This window comes from Phoenix dactylifera, chromosome 8, assembly GCF_009389715.1.
Source record: "Phoenix dactylifera cultivar Barhee BC4 chromosome 8, palm_55x_up_171113_PBpolish2nd_filt_p, whole genome shotgun sequence".
Taxonomy (NCBI): Eukaryota; Viridiplantae; Streptophyta; class Magnoliopsida; order Arecales; family Arecaceae; genus Phoenix; species Phoenix dactylifera.
In genome coordinates, this window is record NC_052399.1 from 26,352,764 (window position 1) to 26,371,184 (window position 18,421).

General features: G+C 35.3%; 1 protein-coding gene across 2 annotated transcripts; it reads left to right on the forward strand.

The window, feature by feature from the left end:
- The first annotated feature begins 630 nt into the window (after window positions 1-630).
- On the forward strand, window positions 631-16,466 carry LOC103724147 (protein VAC14 homolog). Of its 2 annotated transcripts, none has more exons than XR_003383082.2 (20): window positions 631-1,054; window positions 1,161-1,274; window positions 1,428-1,493; window positions 2,753-2,842; window positions 2,946-3,065; window positions 3,157-3,185; window positions 3,274-3,416; window positions 3,508-3,602; window positions 3,868-3,954; window positions 4,062-4,169; window positions 4,258-4,349; window positions 4,531-4,612; window positions 9,473-9,538; window positions 10,323-10,438; window positions 10,561-10,681; window positions 10,780-10,941; window positions 11,023-11,151; window positions 13,035-13,103; window positions 13,715-13,804; window positions 15,316-15,448. XR_003383082.2 is itself a non-coding variant. In XM_008815314.3 (20 exons), the coding sequence occupies exons 1-20, from the start codon at window positions 965-967 to the stop codon at window positions 15,949-15,951; spliced, it is 2,082 nt and encodes a 693-aa protein (XP_008813536.1). In that variant the 5' UTR covers window positions 635-964; the 3' UTR covers window positions 15,952-16,466. The 2 variants fall into 2 exon arrangements, 1 of the variants encoding a protein (XP_008813536.1); XM_008815314.3 differs by lacking the exon at window positions 13,715-13,804 and adding an exon at window positions 15,928-16,466 and having other exon boundaries at window positions 635-1,054; window positions 15,316-15,594.
- The last annotated feature ends 1,955 nt before the right edge of the window (window positions 16,467-18,421 follow it).

Sequence of the window (18,421 nt, forward strand, 5' to 3'; positions counted from 1 at the left end):
ACTAGGGTACATATTGAGGTATTTGCTGGATACACCAAACATTATTCATCTTCGAAGATATAAAGTATTGCTAAAATCTTAAAAAATTTACTTTTTAGAATACAATTTGATTTCCAGATGAAACTAGAACCTCATAAACTTGATGTATGTGAGAAACTCTAAGTATTTCATGCGTAGAGTTTGTATTATAGCAGTATACGTAGTATATTGTGGCACATCATTTGAGCTAACAAGGATATTAATTATATCTTAATCTAAATTAAAGAATTAATTAATATACCAAAGATCGACGAAGTATAATTCATCATCCAATGCCTTCTGCAAGTTAGACTTATCTCATAATGATTCATGGAAAACAAAACCATCCACAGATGTTTCGGATTATGATCCATGACCTCACTATTTTATGGCAACTATTTACAATCTAAACTTTTATTAAAAATAATTTTTTTAAAGTTATCTATGACTAATCTTGCTTATCAAGTGCAATGTTCTTGCTTAGCATTCACTTAAGTATTAATAAATTTTTCTTAACTTTATCGAATATTCCTCTCAATCCTTATCCAAGGGTGACATTCTCGCTTTCAAAGCAATATTTTTTAGTAACTTTCTTTTAAATTAGGAATTTGTGTCCCGTTTTGGACAGGCTTCAGTCTAGAACGCGGTGGACGCGCACCGACTCCAGCTAGCAGTAGTGAAGCAGCAGCTGAGGGAAAGGAAATTGTTCCAAAAAGGAAAGCGAAATCAGAATACGGCCCGAGAAACCTTCAAATTTTTTTCCATCGTCTTCTCGATTCCTCCTCACTTGTGGCGCTTAGGGTTAGGGCTTCTCTCCATCGCTCGCAATCGCCAACTTGGGCGCTCGATCGGACGGGATTCGAGTGGTAGGAGGAGAAGGTCCGGAAGGGCTTCTGTGGTCCGATTTTGATCGGTTAAAGATCTCTGGCAGGGTTTTTCCGGCGACATGGGCGACTATATGTCCATAATTCCGGCGGCCGTCTTGAGGAACCTCGCGGATAAGCTTTATGAGAAGCGGAAGAATGCGGCCCTCGAGGTATGGGTATCTTCCTTTTTTAGGTTTTGTCTCTCGGTTCTTGAGGGCTTCAGGGGTGTTGGAGTTCCTAATAGTCGTTCTTGGGATTTGAAATTGGTAAAACTAGGTGGAATCGATCGTGAAGCAGCTCGCAGTTGCAGGAGAGCATGAAAAGATCAATGTGGTGATTCATTTGTTGAACGAGGACTTCACCTTCTCTCCGCAAGCCAATCATCGGAAGGTTGGTTGCATTGGTGGAACCGAGTCCTTTTCTGTTTTTTTTTTTTTCAAAAGAAATTTAAGATGTGCTTCTGCAGTTTCCTTCTGTGTTATAAATCTCTCTTTTTGTTGTTTTATTTGATTTTTAATGCTTGTTTTTTGTTTACATTTGCAGGGTGGATTGATAGGGCTTGCTGCGGTGACAGTTGGGTTGACAAAAGAAGCTGCTCATTTTCTGGAGGTATGAACCGCACTTCTCGTTGGGACATCATTTTGGTTGAAACTTGTGTTATGATGATTAGGAGGGTGGGCAAAAGGGGCAGATGATGTAAACTGTTTTGGAATAATATGAAGAAGTGGAGAGTAGAAAAACAGGAGAAGAATGATTTAATCAATTAAAGGGAAACGGTGAACGCACTGGTGTTAGATCACAAATGTACAATATTCAGATAAATTGAGCCAGTTGACTTTTTGAACTGTAGTTTGAAGAACGGATGTCTGATTATAATGCGTCACCATTTGCTTTGGAGCTGATTTCAAGCACTACAATTGCTTTGTTAGAAGCTTTATTTGGTTTTTGATTGTAGATTTAAATGTTGGGTGGAGTCTAATCACAATGCCTGTGGAATCTGAAACGTGCTAGAAAAGCTTTTTTATGATTCTACTGGGTGTTTAACTCTTTGGCAAGATTTCTAGTTGTTTAGGGTTTGTTTTCCCCTCCATTTGAGGCAGCCAAAACCTATACAATAAGAATAAATTATTTTATGAATGGATTGCTTACTTTTGGTGGATCTCATAAACTCTAATTTGAATTCCTAAGGCTTCTTTTTTCCCCTTCAAGTTTTCATTGTCTCCCATTAATAGATGCTGATAAACTCATCAAAATACCTTATGGAGGATGATTGTAGCTGTCAAAGTTACTTGATTGTATTCCATACTTATGTGATTAACCTATTTATCTAATTTGAAAAGAAAATGACATAGAGATTTACTTAACCATGGAAGAGTTGTTCTTGTTTTTCAAAGAGAAGTAGGCTTATATTTGCTGCATCTATGAGACATTTAGGCCTTACCTAGCCTCTCATTTTGAAGACAATGATGTTAACTAAGGCATCTTTTCCTAATTGAGAGTTGCATATTTTTATTTAGCATTATGTCACTGACGGAGTAGCTCATGACTTAGTGTTCATGATAAGACAAACTAAAACAAAATGAGCTGAACATACTCTGCAGGTGATTGAGGGAAAAAAAGAGATCAGAACCAAAGATATCAAGAGATAGGAATTAAGTCCTCTAATAAGTTCTATTGTCATATTCCAATAGGTTTAGAATAGAAGAAATATGGAGAAAGAATATTATAAATGCCAAATGCATTTGGGCTTGGAAACCATCTGACTCGATAATCCACGTGGTTTCCTTTCTTTCAAATATGAAATATATGACAAATATCAGCTACATTTGCCCACATCAATATTTGTTCTGATTGTGTTCAATTTTCAGCAAATTGTTCCTCCTGTGCTTAACTCCTTCCTTGATCAAGACAGCAGGGTTCGTTATTATGCTTGTGAAGCACTTTATAATATAGCAAAGGTGAGCCCAGTCAATGTAGCTACTTGGATTCCCTTGGGTATCCTTTTTTAGTGCAACTTTATGCTCTGCAATGCCTAACTGATTTTTTCTAGCTGTTGCGTAGGTTGTAAGAGGAGATTCCATCATATTTTTCAATAAAATATTTGATGCACTTTGTAAGCTTTCAGCGGACTCAGATGCAAATGTGCAGAGTGCTGCTCATCTTCTAGATCGGCTTGTAAAGGTAATGCAAGACTTGAGTCTTCTGTATATTCGTTTCTAACATTTTTAGCTTCTCTCTCTGTGTTATAATTCTGGTTGTTTTTTATAAACAGGATATTGTAACTGAAGGTGATCAATTCAGGTGCACCATCTGGCCCAATTCGCTTCAACTTTTTCTTTAGTTGGAAAACATGCTTCCATTACATTTTTCTTTTCTATTCTTCATAAAGCATAGAAGAATTTATACCTCTTTTGAGAGAGCGCATGAATGTACTCAACCCTTACGTGCGCCAATTTTTGGTGGGATGGATCACCGTACTGGATAGTGTTCCAGAAATTGATATGCTTGGCTTCCTTCCAGAATTTCTCGATGGTAATATGTTTGAAATACTATGACCTCTTATATCATCTGCATAACTTACCTGTTGGTTTAAATGGCATCTTACTGAAATTCTTTAAAGCAGGGTTATTCAACATGTTAAGTGATTCTAGCCATGAGATACGACAACAAGCTGATTCTGCACTTTCTGAATTTCTTCAAGAAATAAAGAACAGTCCAGTAAGGCTTTCATTGTCAAGCAAAGATGTTTCATAATAATTTACTTTGAGATTACATTAGAAGCCCCTGACGATTGTTTCTTTTTAAGGGCTATCATTAGATATTGGCTATTGCTGATGTGTAATTAGAAATTTCAAAAATTGATTATTTTACTGTAGCTGGAAATCTGCTGCAATTTATAATCATTCTTTATTGCTCAAGTGTTGAGGACACTTAACATTTCAATTACCTCTACTTATCTAATTTAACAAGTGCTACCCTGAAGAATGTAGATTACGGTCGGATGGTTGAGATATTGGTACAAAGGGCAAGTTCCACTGACGAATTCACACGTTTGACATCTATCACATGGGTAAGAATAAAGTTGTTATATTTCACATTACTTATCTTTTATTTTTTTGCTGGTTTTTGCGCTAAGGATTTATGTTTTCTTTGCATCCACTGGATCGTGCTATGCAGATAAATGAATTTGTAAGGCTTGGTGGTGACCAGCTTGTTCCTTATTACGCTGATATTTTGGCAGCCATACTACCCTGCATATCTGACAAGGAAGAGAAGATCAAAATAGTAAGATTTAGCCCTCTTTTTACAATTCCTGTATATAAGTTTTGAATAAAAGTTTCTTTATGCTTTCTTATATCTTTTGATTGTTTAGGTTTCTCGTGAAACCAATGAAATGCTTCGTGCAAATCGTGCTGATCCATCCGAGGGATTTGACATAGGATCAATTCTCTCCATTGTGAAGAGGTGCTTTCTTGTCTATTACATAAAATAACTAGGGCCAGGAGCTCTTATGACTTCATAAGTGACAGGAGAAAATTCTGTAGGAATGAGTCCTTGTTTTCTGTATGATTATCTTGGAGATTATTTTTATACTTGAAAAGCTATATATTTTACATTCATGATTTTTTCTGATTTTCGATATCAGACAATTAGCTAGTGAATGGGAAGCTACACGAGTTGAGGCTTTGCATTGGATTGCAACACTATTGGCGCAGCATCGAGCTGAGGTAGTAAGCCTCTGTTCATTCATCTTGATGATGCATTCTTTTTGTATGTATGAAAGAAATGTCCTTTGAAGTTAGGGGGACACTTTCATATGTTTCATTATTTCTATTTTCTAAACAAATATGACCTTGTATTTCTCTTTGATGCGGTAATGTTGTAAAAGTAGGAGTTAGAATAAAAAAATATTGCTCTTTGGGTGAATTTAGCATAGATGAGGATTTCTTGGTGGATCAAGGTTTAAAGTACCATACTATGGGGATGCATTGGTGATACACCAGGATGGTATGTATAGATATACGTCGTTGTATATGCTCATGGTTTGCTGATGCGGAGCAGTACGACATGCAATATGTACTGGTAGGTATCGTGGTTTAGGACATTAAGGAGTAGTACATACTGTACTATGGTCATTTTGTCATACCTTGAGGTGGTTATATGGTAAAGCAAGGAAGGCATGGTCGGTGATGAGTTGATGAGAGTAAATCTAATAGTTATTCTGATACAGGATAAAGCTTTTATTGTAAATTGAAATGGTTTGGTCATGTTCAATTGAGACTGGAAGAGGGACCAATAAGGAAAGATCAAAAGATATGCAAGTGCATGTATAAGTAGTTTTACATAAGTCTAAGATTATGTGGATTTTGGTAGTGCATTGTGTTTGAACAAAGGTCTAATTGACTTACTTTTACATACAAATGAGTGGCCAAAAATAATGTGGTGACTTTATTTGAAACATTTGGAGTTTAGATTAGGTACTGTAAATTTTTAAAGAGATAATAACACTAAAAGAGATGGTTAAAGGGGCTTTCTATTTTTGGTGTTTTAAAGATGTCTATTCCATTAACATATCAACTACAACTTGTAAACTATTAATACATTAACTTGGAAGTTGTATTGAATTTAGGTGTCTGAGTTATGTTTTCTCTTCGGTCATTTCCATTTTTTTTCTTTTTCTTACTGTTGTTTCCTCTATCTCATTAACTTTCCTTTCTGGACTTCCCTTCTCTGGTTCTTTCTCATCTTGATTTTGTCCTTTTTTTTATCTAAATTTTTTTTAGGCATATACCAAGGCAGTTGGGGTACCCCATTTTTTAGTGTCATATAGCTATCCGGATAGTCTTATTGCCAGAAACCAAACTTAGAAGCATTAGGATTTGATGGTAAATCTTTTTTCTTGTCTGCCTTTCACTTTTTAATTCAAAGCCATCAACAGACACACGACGTCAAAAGAAGTCACAAATTGGCTATAACAAAGAACTTTGAAATTGTCTTGAGATTAACTTATTTGAAGATGAGCTTTCATCTTTTTTGACCACAAAACGTACCCATTCGGTCAAAATTAAGTTTCCTCTTAAAAGATAAACTCAGGGAATGCCATTTAAGGATAATTATCCAAACAGTGGCTTGTATTTAGTGTAAGAATCTCATGGAAGAGAGAATCTTGTGCTTTTGTCTTCATATTTTAGCATCATTATGAACCGGAAAATAAGGAGGGTTACCTCTTTAAAATTCAATATCATTTTAGTTTCTCCTAAATGTGAGTTTAACAACTTTTTTGCTACCACAATAGTTATGTGTCTTAGCATGATTTTCTGGCAGTACTGATCATGTGATAAAGGTTATTCTGTATCAGATACTAAAAACTAAACAAACTCATACAATTCCCTTGTCTAAAGTTACTTATCCATTAAATATATAATGACATTGTGTATCCTAGTTTATTCAAAATGCTTAGTCGAAAGCTCTTATTACCTCTAAACCCTTCTACACTATAGGTTTATGAATAAACTTGACTGGAAATGGTCCAGGGTCTATCAAAACTTGGACCCAAATCATATTTCCTGTATTAAATGCGCCTTGGCTAGTAAAAAACCTTTAGTTTGGTCAAGGATATATGTTTCCACCAGAACCGAGTCGAGATTGACTGAAATTTCAGTTTCAGTCAGTTACAGTAAGCTTTGGCCAGTTTCAACTGGTTTAGAAGCCCCAGCTTCCTGAAACTGCCTGAAACTATTATTTCTTGTTAAAAAGATGTTAAATGACTATAAATGGAACAATGAAAAAGGTCCCAGAAGGATTAAAGTCATTAAACTAATTGGCTTATTATCTAGATTATGTGCGGCCATTCATAAAGTGGGGGAGTGATTTTAGGGTCCAACATTTGGTATTAAAGCATCAACAGGTAATGCTCTAGCCACATGTTTAATTTATCAGTAACACACACTGGACATATATTATCAAGTAAATTTCCATGTATATAAAGCATTCAGATAAGGAAACAGAATATATTTACATAATCTAATTAAATATCTTGATTAAACTTTAAGCAATATCACTTCGTCTTTCATGAGCATACTTGAAAATTTTGACATGTGCAAGCTACTGTTGCATGACCATTATATCAAATGTGAGCAACAATGACTTCTAAGATTCAAGAAAAAGTGAGTGCTGTATGCTTTACATCTTGAAGATACTAGAACAGAATCTTGAAGATACTAGACCATAATAATACTAAGGTTCCCTCAATAAATGAACTGCCTTATTAAGCAAAATAGTGTCAATTTATTAAAAAAACTGAAAAGAGAATATTTTATTTTGTAATAAAATTATTACTCAAATACAAAATAATTGATGTAAAATAACTTGCCTTGATTTCTTTTATTTTTTTAAGCTTTCTATTTTTTGGATTTTATTTTGACTTTTTTGATGGAAGCTCTAAAACTCGCAGTGGAACCAGCCAAACCATTGAAACTGCCAAAACTGAAACTCTACTGGGGGTTCCAAACTGAAAACAAAACCAAAAACCGAGGTTTAGAACCTTTGGTGTAATCTTTTGCATGCTTGGCTATGCATGCATACTTTTGTGTGTGTGTGTGTGTGTGTGTGTGTGTGTTTGTGAGAGAGAGAGAGAGAGAGAGAGAGAGAGAATTTTAGGCGTATCGGCAAGGTGACATCAAGGTTTGAATTAGCAGGATGTGATTGTTGTTCAGATATAATGAAAAGTAAATAAATCTCAGTGAATATTGAAGACTTTATAGGTTTTAAAGTGTATCTTATTTTTACAAGGAAGTCAATGAAATGTTGAAGTTGTGATGAAGCATTGGTTTTTGAAGGAACATGTTAGTTAAGTGAGCACAAATACAAGGTCGTAATATCTCGGACTAAGTTCAACCAAAAAGGTGCTTAACCAGGTTAAACTTGTTTTACCCCCAGATAAAATAAGTTTAACCTGCAGAAGTCCCTTCTACCTCTCTCTTTTTTCCCCCACTTTTCTCCACAATTTATGCCACTTAGTTGTATTTGCAATGGGTCAGTTTTGGCTTGCCGAAGGAAATCCTTGACTTGTACTTGATTTGAGTAGAATTGAGTGGAAACAGACCCAAACCAGAAATAATTAAGAGAAAGCTTGGATTTTTGGTTCTGATGTGTAGGCCTGGGCTTGGATTTGAGCATAGCTTTAATTGTCTTGTAGTTGGGCTTTCAAGAAGGCTTAACTGTAACTGGCCCTACTAAATATTGATATTGACGTTCTCCATCTGTTACTTTTACCATAATACCTACATTATATTACTTGCTTTCTCATTGCCAACCTCTTAAACCATGTTCGAGAAAGGACTCTATTTCCAACTGGTTTGTAATTCACTATGTAAGTAAACATCTTATTCCAATTGACAGAATGTGAATCTTTTCCAGTCTTAATTTATTCCTCTTCGCCAAAGAAAGGCACATCTAGTTCTTTTAATTTGGATAGCATATGGATACCCAATCTAGAGCCTATATAGTGTATGTATCGACATTTTCTGGGTATGAAGGCTGGACTAGATATAATCTATAAGAATTTGTGGAAATGATTTTTTGTTTCAAACCTTTTTATCAAATCTTTTCTGCAATGTGTCAAACCTTTTTATCAAATCTTTTCTGTAATGTGTCTTAATGATCTGTTCTCTCTCCTAATTCAGAGGAAATCCTAACTAGGTCATAGGTCAAGATTCCTGTTTGCAGAACACCTCAACCCCAAAGTTCAGATCCCAACAAAAGAACTTCTTCAAATTTCTGTTGAAGCCAAACACCTCTGGGAGGCCTGCTGGTATTTTAAGATTTGTCAATCTTAATATAGTAGTCACAAACCATGGCATTATCAACATATAATGACTATTCAGTGCTGCACCATGACATACTTTGAAGCTTTTACCTTCCTGATGATTTATCTTAATGCACACCTGCATTGTGAAGGTAAAAACCCTGCTCAAATCCTTGCAACTTCTTTTAGCTGGTAGACGTGCAGCAGTGGAATTGGTAATTTTCATCCAAGCAATGTCAGTTACAAAATTTCTATCTGTTATGTAGAAATTCCAATCTGAGAACTAGGACTTAAGATTTGCTCAGGTCTCATCTTAGTTAATGTAGATCATTTTTTGGGTGAGCAAGAATTGATTCAGATTAGAAAGTCTAACATGTAGAGTTAAATCTGATTTCTGTCATAGTGTAATGCATGGTCAGCTTCAGATTGGGCTTGGTCAGCCTGGCATATTTGCAGCTGTAGTTTAAGCAAATGTTGAAGAAATGAGCATGCATTTTCTTTCTTCTCTCTCTCTCTCTTGTGAATGCATGTGTATACATATGAACGTAATATATTTGTGATTATTCATTCAGGTGTTTGTATTTGCTGATTTTTCTGTGCACCCATTTTAAATATTGGGAGCAAAATGCCGATTCATTGCTGTTTTTAAGTTGTTTCTGGATGCTGGAATCTGGCATTAGTATTCATATCGCTTCTGGATCCCCCCACCCCCCACGCCTACGCAGACGAATGATGCTTGTTTATGAAGAAGTTCTAAATTTCATATTTGTTTGTGAAACAGGTCATTTCTTACCTGAATGATATCGTTGACTCTCTTTTGAGGGCATTTTCAGATCCTTCCGACGAGGTATGTTTCTTCACTGATGTGGGTTACTAGACAATTTCTTGGACCTGGGTTGGGAAGAAAAGGGAAAAGAACATGGTGTGGTATAATCTCATCCATCTGAAGCATATCATTTAGACTTGCAGAATGCCACCCTCTCTCATGAAATTGGCTAAAAAAATCAAGAAGTATAATTCCTCAAACAATTTCCATGTAGTTCATAAACCATATCTTCAACTTGGACTGCGTCAAAATTGAGTATCTATTTTTTTGTTCTGATCCACAAGGGTCTTTTCTTTAAATGCAGATAGCTTGTTGATTACCTTCATAAGTAAATAGGTGTTGATGCAACTTTCAGGCATATTACAAACCTTTTTAGGCTTATTGCATCCAGAAATTGAATCTTCCCCAGTTGAGTACATATATAATAAGAGGGCCCTGATTTTGTTAGTTTAGGGGAACTGATAACATTACATCTTGTCCTGTTGTGCCTGTTGGATGTTTGCTAGCTTTCTTCCAAGCACCTTTTTGCCTTGCCTCCCCTGTGAATTGAACTGAGAAAAGAGAGAGATGATAATTTTTTGCCTTTCCTGTTTTCGATTTTGTATCTTCAAATCTACGTGGCTGCAATTTTATTTGAATTTTGTAACTTGTAGTCATAGACTTGTATATCATGTTTCAATCATCCACAGATCATTAACAGCTTTGTTAGTATTATGTTTTGCATCATAATATACAAAAGCAATATCGAGCTTTCAAGTTTTATTTTTCTTGTGTATGATCAAGACATTGTGTTATTTACATGCAGGTGGTTTTGCTGGTGCTAGAAGTGCATGCAAGCATAGCACGAGATATAACACACTTCCGCCAACTTGTTGGTCTTCTAGTTCATAATTTTCGATCAAACCACTTGCTTCTTGAAAAGTAAGTTTTGGCCTCTCATTTCAGCAGTGCAATTTTTTTCAAACCCTTAAATAAGAAACAAAGGTTTAGTCTCCTTTTATTTGGAAAGAAAATAACTAAAAATGGATTACTTTATACTTCAGGCGCGGTGCTTTGATAATACGCCGACTTTGTGTGCTTTTGGATGCGGAATGCGTTTATCGAGAATTTTCTGCAATTTTAGAGGGAGAAGATGACTTGGATTTTGCAGCCATTATGGTTCAGGTTTTCTGATTTCTAGGATCTCTAATTTGCTTCAAGAGAAAACAATCAAAATGAAAGATTTCTAAGTTGCTTACTATGATCCATTATTTTGATCTTAGGCTTTAAATGTGATTTTACTCACTTCATCTGAGCTTACTGGGTTAAGAGCACTTCTAAAGAAATCCTTGGTGCATCCTGCTGGCAAAGACTTATTTATTTCTTTGTATTCTTCCTGGTGCCATTCATCAGTTGCACTGATTAGTTTATGTTTACTAGCTCAGGTAGTATATTTCTTAACAGCTACTTGCAATTTGCCTGGATCGTTCTTCCTATTCTTTTAATAATTGTCATCTGTTCTACAGGCTTACCATCACACCAATTTCATAATTCAGTCACTAGGAGAAGACGACATAAATGAGAAGTTCTTCAGACAACTAGATAAGTTGATCCGCTTGGTTGAGACTCCAGTTTTTGCTTATCTAAGATTGCAAGTATGCACTTTCTTTTTGTTTCTATTTGTATGTAAATGTTATCATTCTGAGTCAAGTCAAACTCTATATGCTTGAACTTAGTTTTTCTCATATGCTGCATATTTGTTTCTAAAACTGCTCAATATTCTGTCTGACCAATTGATTTGGTTATCGTATTAATTTGAAATTGCTCTTGCAAGGATATATGCTATCAGGTATCCAGAATCGAGAAGTCCCTTGAAGGGATCCACTCCTTTATAAATCCAAGAAATATGATCCTGAGGGCTTTTTGCATCAGTCTCAATATTTTGCCAATATTACGTATATAGACCTACCTTATCCCTATTTACAATCTGACCCATATAACATCCACCTATTTTATAGTGAACACCTTGGTTATGAATAACAGATTGACAGCCAGTTTTTTAAGCATTCGATGGGACCATTCTGAGTTAGGGGATGAAATTAACCCGTTGTGAAGCAAACAAAAAATTAATTTAGCACTAGGGTTCGCTGAACTCTCCCTGATCTTCCCTTCCTAAGGTATAAGAAAGAAAACCATATCTCTAACCCGAATTTTCAATATGATAAGTGAAAAAGTTTCTAGGCCATTTGAGCTCCCCTTGGTCTTCCCCCTCCCAAAAAAGGAAGACTAAGAAAAAGAAAAGCATGTCTCTAATTACAATTTTCAATTGGCAATAGTAAAAGGAGAGAGAATACTGACTTACAAGAGATTTCTAAGTTCTTGCTAAAAATTAGCAGAACAAATTTCCCTTATACTTTTTCAAAATCATTCATAATGATTTTCCATATACAGAGCCTTCAACCCTCGTCTTCTTGGGTGGGTTGAAGGGGCATCTATAGAAGCTTGCACCCCTTCATGTCCTTGTTTGACATGGACACTTTTCTCCTCTGCTCCGGCACCGCCATTCTATTTGCACCCTGTCACACCTGAGCTCCATTGACGATAAGCACAAATACTGCAACTCCACACTCTCACTCTCCGCCATTTTTGGCTTCATGCTGAGATATTGAGACAAAATGACTCCGATTTCATTCTAGAGAGCCCCAAAATGAGTTAAAAATATCTCTTTTTAGGTTGTCTTCATTTCGTTTACTTTTTGTGCAAGGGGTGGGATAACAGCCAGGTGGCAGCCATGGGAAGTCCTCCCCTCAAATGATGTGGTGGTTGATGCAAAAGCTGGTGCATTTTGCATGATAAGAGTGAAATGGTTGATAGGTATTTCACACGTGAGGGTTATAATTGCCTTAGTTGGGAGGGAAATCATAGTAGGTGGATGAGGAGGATGCAGAAGGCTTGGATGGAAGTAGTGAGAAATGACTTAAAAGAGATTTTCTATCCTGTCAAACTTGTCCTTGGATAATAACCAATGGTATAGCAAAATTAGTATAGGTGAACTCATATTGATTGGGAAAAAAAGACATTAGATATTTATTATTGGATATAAGGTGAGTATTGCACTAATTCTGCAAATGTGCTTTTACATACTTTTAAATTTTTTTAATATACTCTGCAATTTATTAGTTTTTGTAGCTTGGGAGTAAAATTATTTTTGTTGGCCATACAGGACTGTCACTTCTCAAGAAATTCTCCTGTTACCTTTGGGTTCTCTGTCATTCTTCTACTCTTTTACTGTGATTTCTTGTAATTTCATAGCTGCTAACTATGTTTGATCTCTAAAAAAATCTAGTTAATCTACCAATTTCCATATGCATTGGAAGTCCTATTAACTGGGTTTAATATCTTTTTTGCATAGGTATAATGTAAATTTGCTGACATCACTCTCTTGTTAGTATCACTGTTGAGAAACCTGAGTGTTCTGGAAGCTAGTAAGATATGGATCTTTTTTCATTCCATTAACTTAAAATTGTATGTTTTGCAGCTCCTTGAGCCTGGAAAGTTTTTATGGTTGTTGAGGGCATTGTATGGTCTTCTGATGTTATTACCCCAGGTAAATTCATGTGCTCTATATCTTTTAAGTTATTTGTAGTGTTTCGCATGCGTCTTCAATACATGTAAAAGCCATAATTGCATTTAATTTGGTAGCTAAGAGGATGAAACTTGGTTACTTAATTTCCCAATAAATAGTGAGCCAGATTAAGAAGTGTGCTAGTTATAAATAAAACTAATAGCAAATGTATAAGTATATATTTTTCTATCCATATCTGATGTTATTTGTAATGTTTCACATGTGTCTTCAGTACATGTCAAAGCCATAGTTGCATTTAGTTCCTAAATGACTAGTGATCCAGATATAGAAGTATGCTAGTTATCAATAACACATTAGCAAATGTATAAATATATTTGCTTCTATTCCTATCTATCTTGTGCTCTGGCATCTTTGTAGGTTCTTTTTCTTCCAAGACAGCAATTAAACTAATGTTAAGATCTATTTGAAATCATGATAGTCTTTTGGATCAATTTGTTTATACCTATGAGCTTATTAAAGTTTAGAAGATTATATAGTGTGCATGGATCAAGGCCTTTGCTTTGAATTATCAAAGAGATCAATAAAAACAATTGATTATTTTTTTGGTGACAGTACATTTATTCTTTGGGCAGAAGCATCATCTAAGGTTGAGTTATTAGTCTTCTCCAAGCTTGACATTTTGTACATCCAAAGTGAACATGCTGGGAAGCAGACTTCCACAGGCAATTGTTTTAGACTATATTGAAATGGCAACTTTTCCATACATATCTGTCTTTATCGTTCACCTTTTTAAATTTTATGGTGTCTTCTTAATTTTCAGAACTATACAATTTTGAAACTACATAATATTTTTTTCATTTAGAAGCTATTTATAATATCGCTTTTACTTAATCTGACATTTATTTCCACTATGTTGCTGAAAACCTAAAAGATTGTAGTTTACACATGTGACTCAAGTAGAGCGCCACTGCTTAGTTGAACTTCACCCTACATTGAAGTTTCTTCTGGAAACTGAGGTTTCTGCTATTCAGTCGGTTCTTTTTTAAAGTACTTTCTACAGTTGCCTGTTGCAAGAGTTTTTCTCAGTATGACTACAATATGAGTGGTAGAATAGAACCTTAATGTTTCAATTACAAGTTAGAAACTGGTCTGTGGCTGGGCTGCCATACTAAAAAAATTTATGTGTGACTTACTATTAAAATACTGGCTGTAGAGATTTGGCTGTTGCAATTATTATTAAACTGATTGCAAGTGCTTGTTTCCAAATGTAAACTATCACTTTTTAAGATGGGTATGTTGAGAAAAGTTTACTAAAGGGGAAGGGGAAAACTTTCTAGGATATCAGCCTGGATTGCTTTTGTAGGCTTGATAGTGCCAAAAAATAATGATAAATATGTTGTATGAAACATATAGCTTTTGGTATAAGCAACTTGCATTAAATAATGCCTTGATCCCAAATAATTAAATTGTTTCTTTTTTTATGGGGTACCAAGGGATGTCTCAATCATGCTTGTATTAGTCCTGTATCCTACAACTTGTACATGTTAATGAACTAAATGCTGAATGAATATAAGATCTTTCTATGTGAAATCAATGTAAATATGAGAATAGAAGCATGAGAAGAATTTTCTCGACCTATAACTAACCTATATTAGCATATCTGATTTCCATTTTTGTCATGTGGAGGGCCTCCCTAAGCCTCCATGCTTTTAGCATGCCTCCAGGAAAACAGACCTTTCGTGCCTCTGGAGGTGTAGTTACTATTTTTTTTTTCCGATGGTCCAGTCCAAATCACTAATATATCTGTTACCCTAAATAAAAATTGAGAAGAAAGGTAAAGAGCCATAAAAAATGAAACCATAGATTGTCTAGGATGATCAAGGATAAAAAATAAAAAGAAGAATATAGACCTGTGCTGCTATGCTTCATCTTTTACCAGTGCTTCATGCATGGTTTAAGACAATACGTGGTGATATGGACCAATGTGAATGATGCAATTCAACAGACCCCTATACTGTATCAATTATATATCGACACATCATGTATACTAAGCTACAGTATGGTACGGACTGGCACTTTTAATCCAGATTGGTGCATCCAGTGCTCATATTACTTACCCCTATCATTTTCTTTTTTGACATGTATTCTTTATAGCTTTGACCTGGTACTGTATAGAATTGTTCAGTTGGGAAGTATGTTCTTATGCTATGTATATCTTTATTTGTGAATGCAGCAAAGTGCAACCTTCAAGATATTACAGACTCGATTAAAGACAGTGCCATCATATGCTCTCAATAGTGAGCAACTCAAGCGTGCATTATCAGGGAACCCATACTCACAGATTCTTCAGATTACTGATGACACAAATAAGACTCATGATGCAGGAAACATGTGCAGTGCAATCAACTTTCCATCTAGGATGCAACAATTTCGGAACATGCAGCAGCGACATCGCATGCATATGAAAACGAAATTGCAGTCCCGCCATTCAACTTCTTCAATGCTATCACAGGTTTGGGGTCATGGCAAATTGTAGAATGTCAAAAGATCAGCTTTTATTTGCTTCTTGCTATCTTCACAATTATCACAACTCAAAAAGTTGCAGCAGCCCTTGTTTGAGGTGTTGTTTGATGTAGCATGAATTTGCATTTGCACCAAACTTCTGCATTGATGTACTATGTCAAGATAACTTTACGAACAATGACTAGGATACATTATCGCCCTATATTGCTTATGGCCAAGTGCCATGAATACAGATGTAACTTTTGTCTGTCTCATTACCGGCTTTTGATACTTCAAATTTATCTGTGTAACTGGAGTTACTGAGTTTTCTTAAAATGTGCAGGAATTGAAGGTTCTGAAGATCTGAAGGTTCTAGCCGCCCCTCACCAGTTCCAGACATCAGCAGCCCCTCATCTAGGTCATCATGGTCAACTGCAGGACAATCATAACACTGACTCCAATGTTTAGTTTGTGCTGCTTTGGATCTCTTCGGATCAATCTCGGCATCAAAAATTACATGAATCAGTAGGCTTACATGCTAGAGATTTAGTTGTAAATCCTCTCTTTTCTTTTTTGTCTTTGCCCCCCTTCACCATTGGTCCATATTCTATGGGATTGAGAATTGAGATGGTAGGAATTGTGGATGATCTAAACAGGCTTTACCAGTGTCAGGGCTATTCCTTGTATTATCAGACTAGGTATGCTCGTATGGTTTTGTATTTTTTTGTGAGGACCATATGAGCCAGAGCCAAGGGAAGTATTTTGTATGGTGGGGTTAAGTTGGTTGCACAAATTCAGCTGATTCGACAATCCCAATTATGATATAGTCAGAGACTTTTCTGTTTATATTTTTTTCTTAAACTGTTGCAAATTGTTTCATTATTTTTATTGGTCTCTTGATATCTGGGTGAATGGCTTTGTAGTTCACTACTGCTAACCTAGGTTGGTTTAACATCAAAAGCTTTGTTGCCGGCATCATCCATGTCTAAAATGGAGTTTGTTCTTAATACATTATCAATTCAATATATTTTAAATCCTAAATTTGTGTACCCCAATTCTGAAAGAAGCAATTATTGCATGGTGATTCTTGCAACATGGCAGCAATGCAACATTCTCTGGTCTGAGCAATGTAACTCTGCCTTGTAAAATATTTTTTCATTTCATAAATGTCGGTGGGTTTACGTTTTCTTTTTTTTAATCCCGTCGGCGGGAGACATTTGGCCGTTGGCCATCTCCATTCTCTCTGCTTCACTTCTTTGCCGTGGTCTCTGCAATTACTTTATTACTTGATCTGTTCCATATAGAATGGCCAATAGTTGATTCTGTGGCACATTGACTAGCAGTATCGTTATATGTCTGGTGCTTTTATTGCTTTGAGTGAACGCCTCATCAAATTAGCTCTGATTAATTAATCGTATCCTGTTGTGATATTTCTTCCTCCGGGGTTTTGATGGGTGATATCTCATATATTTTTGATGCTTCGAAGGGTCTGTTTGGATGATTAAGCTTAAAATCTATACAATTTGTGGGTTCGAAGGATCTGTTTGGATGATTGATTCGTGGGTTGGGCTACTATTGACAAGATGTTGAATTTATATTTATAAATATATGGGATTAGCTTCGGAATGGGTCAGCCCAAATTAGAGATAAAAATAAAAGGTAGATGATCTGTTGAGGATTTTTGATTTGGGTGATCTGGTGAACATACTGATTTCTCATAGCATGAATCAGGGAAAGCAATATAAGTTTGAACATTTTCAGGAGGCTGGATCAGGTTTGCACTAGTCAAGTACAAGACAAAAAGAAATCAAAATTTGAGCCCTAAATTCCTCAAATTAAAAGAGTAAATGACTACAGATTTTGAGGGATATTAAGATTCTCAATTCAAAAGTGGAAAGGGGCACAATGGAGGAATCTAGCTTCAGCAGATGCCAATTGGCCAGCAGTTAAGGAATTCAAATAGCTAACAGTTTCTTCTTTTTAACTCCTCATTTTCTTCTTTCTTTCTTTCTTTCCCTCAACCACCTTGGCTTTCCTTCCTCCTTCACTTTTCTAATTCAGCAATAGCAGCCACAACTTAGGCATTAGCAACAACAGCTAGATGCAACAACAACAACAGAGAGGAGAAAAGGAGAAAATGTATGGAGATGGAATTATTGAGACAAATATTTTATTACTTTCAGTATTTGAATAATTACCCTCTCTTTATCTCTCAATAATGATCTCTTTTAGGTATTATTTCCATGTAAAATATTGAATATTTAGTTTCTTTATTTCTGACAACCCACCTAGAATCTAAGTACTAGGCATCCCCACTATCGAATACCCGATAAAACTTAAAAGTTTTAAAAACAATGACAGTGGAGCAAGAACTATTAAAAGCATCAATGATCCATAAACATTGCCAGCATTTTAAACCTTACATGCTTTGCAAGAGGAAAATTCCTATACAGCATTGTAAAATGAATTCTGGTTACCTTACCAGCATGGCAAAATAATTTTTGATTTAAGTAATTTCAGTAGTTCTGTGGCTTCTTTAATTTCAGCAATTCCGAACAAAAAAAAAAGTTAAAAATACCCATCCAGCCTAGTGAAATAAATAAACAAATTAGACATCATCTCGAAATATATATATATATATATATATATATATATATATATATATATATATATATATATATTGTTTAAGGATTTCGTACATGTTACCTTGAAGGTTTTCTTACTGAAAGAATCAAATCATTATTTTTCAAAATAAAATATCGAACAATCAAGTTTGGAGTGTAACATATCTGTTTAATATTTGATGGCAGCCTAACAAATAACAATACAAATGTTCA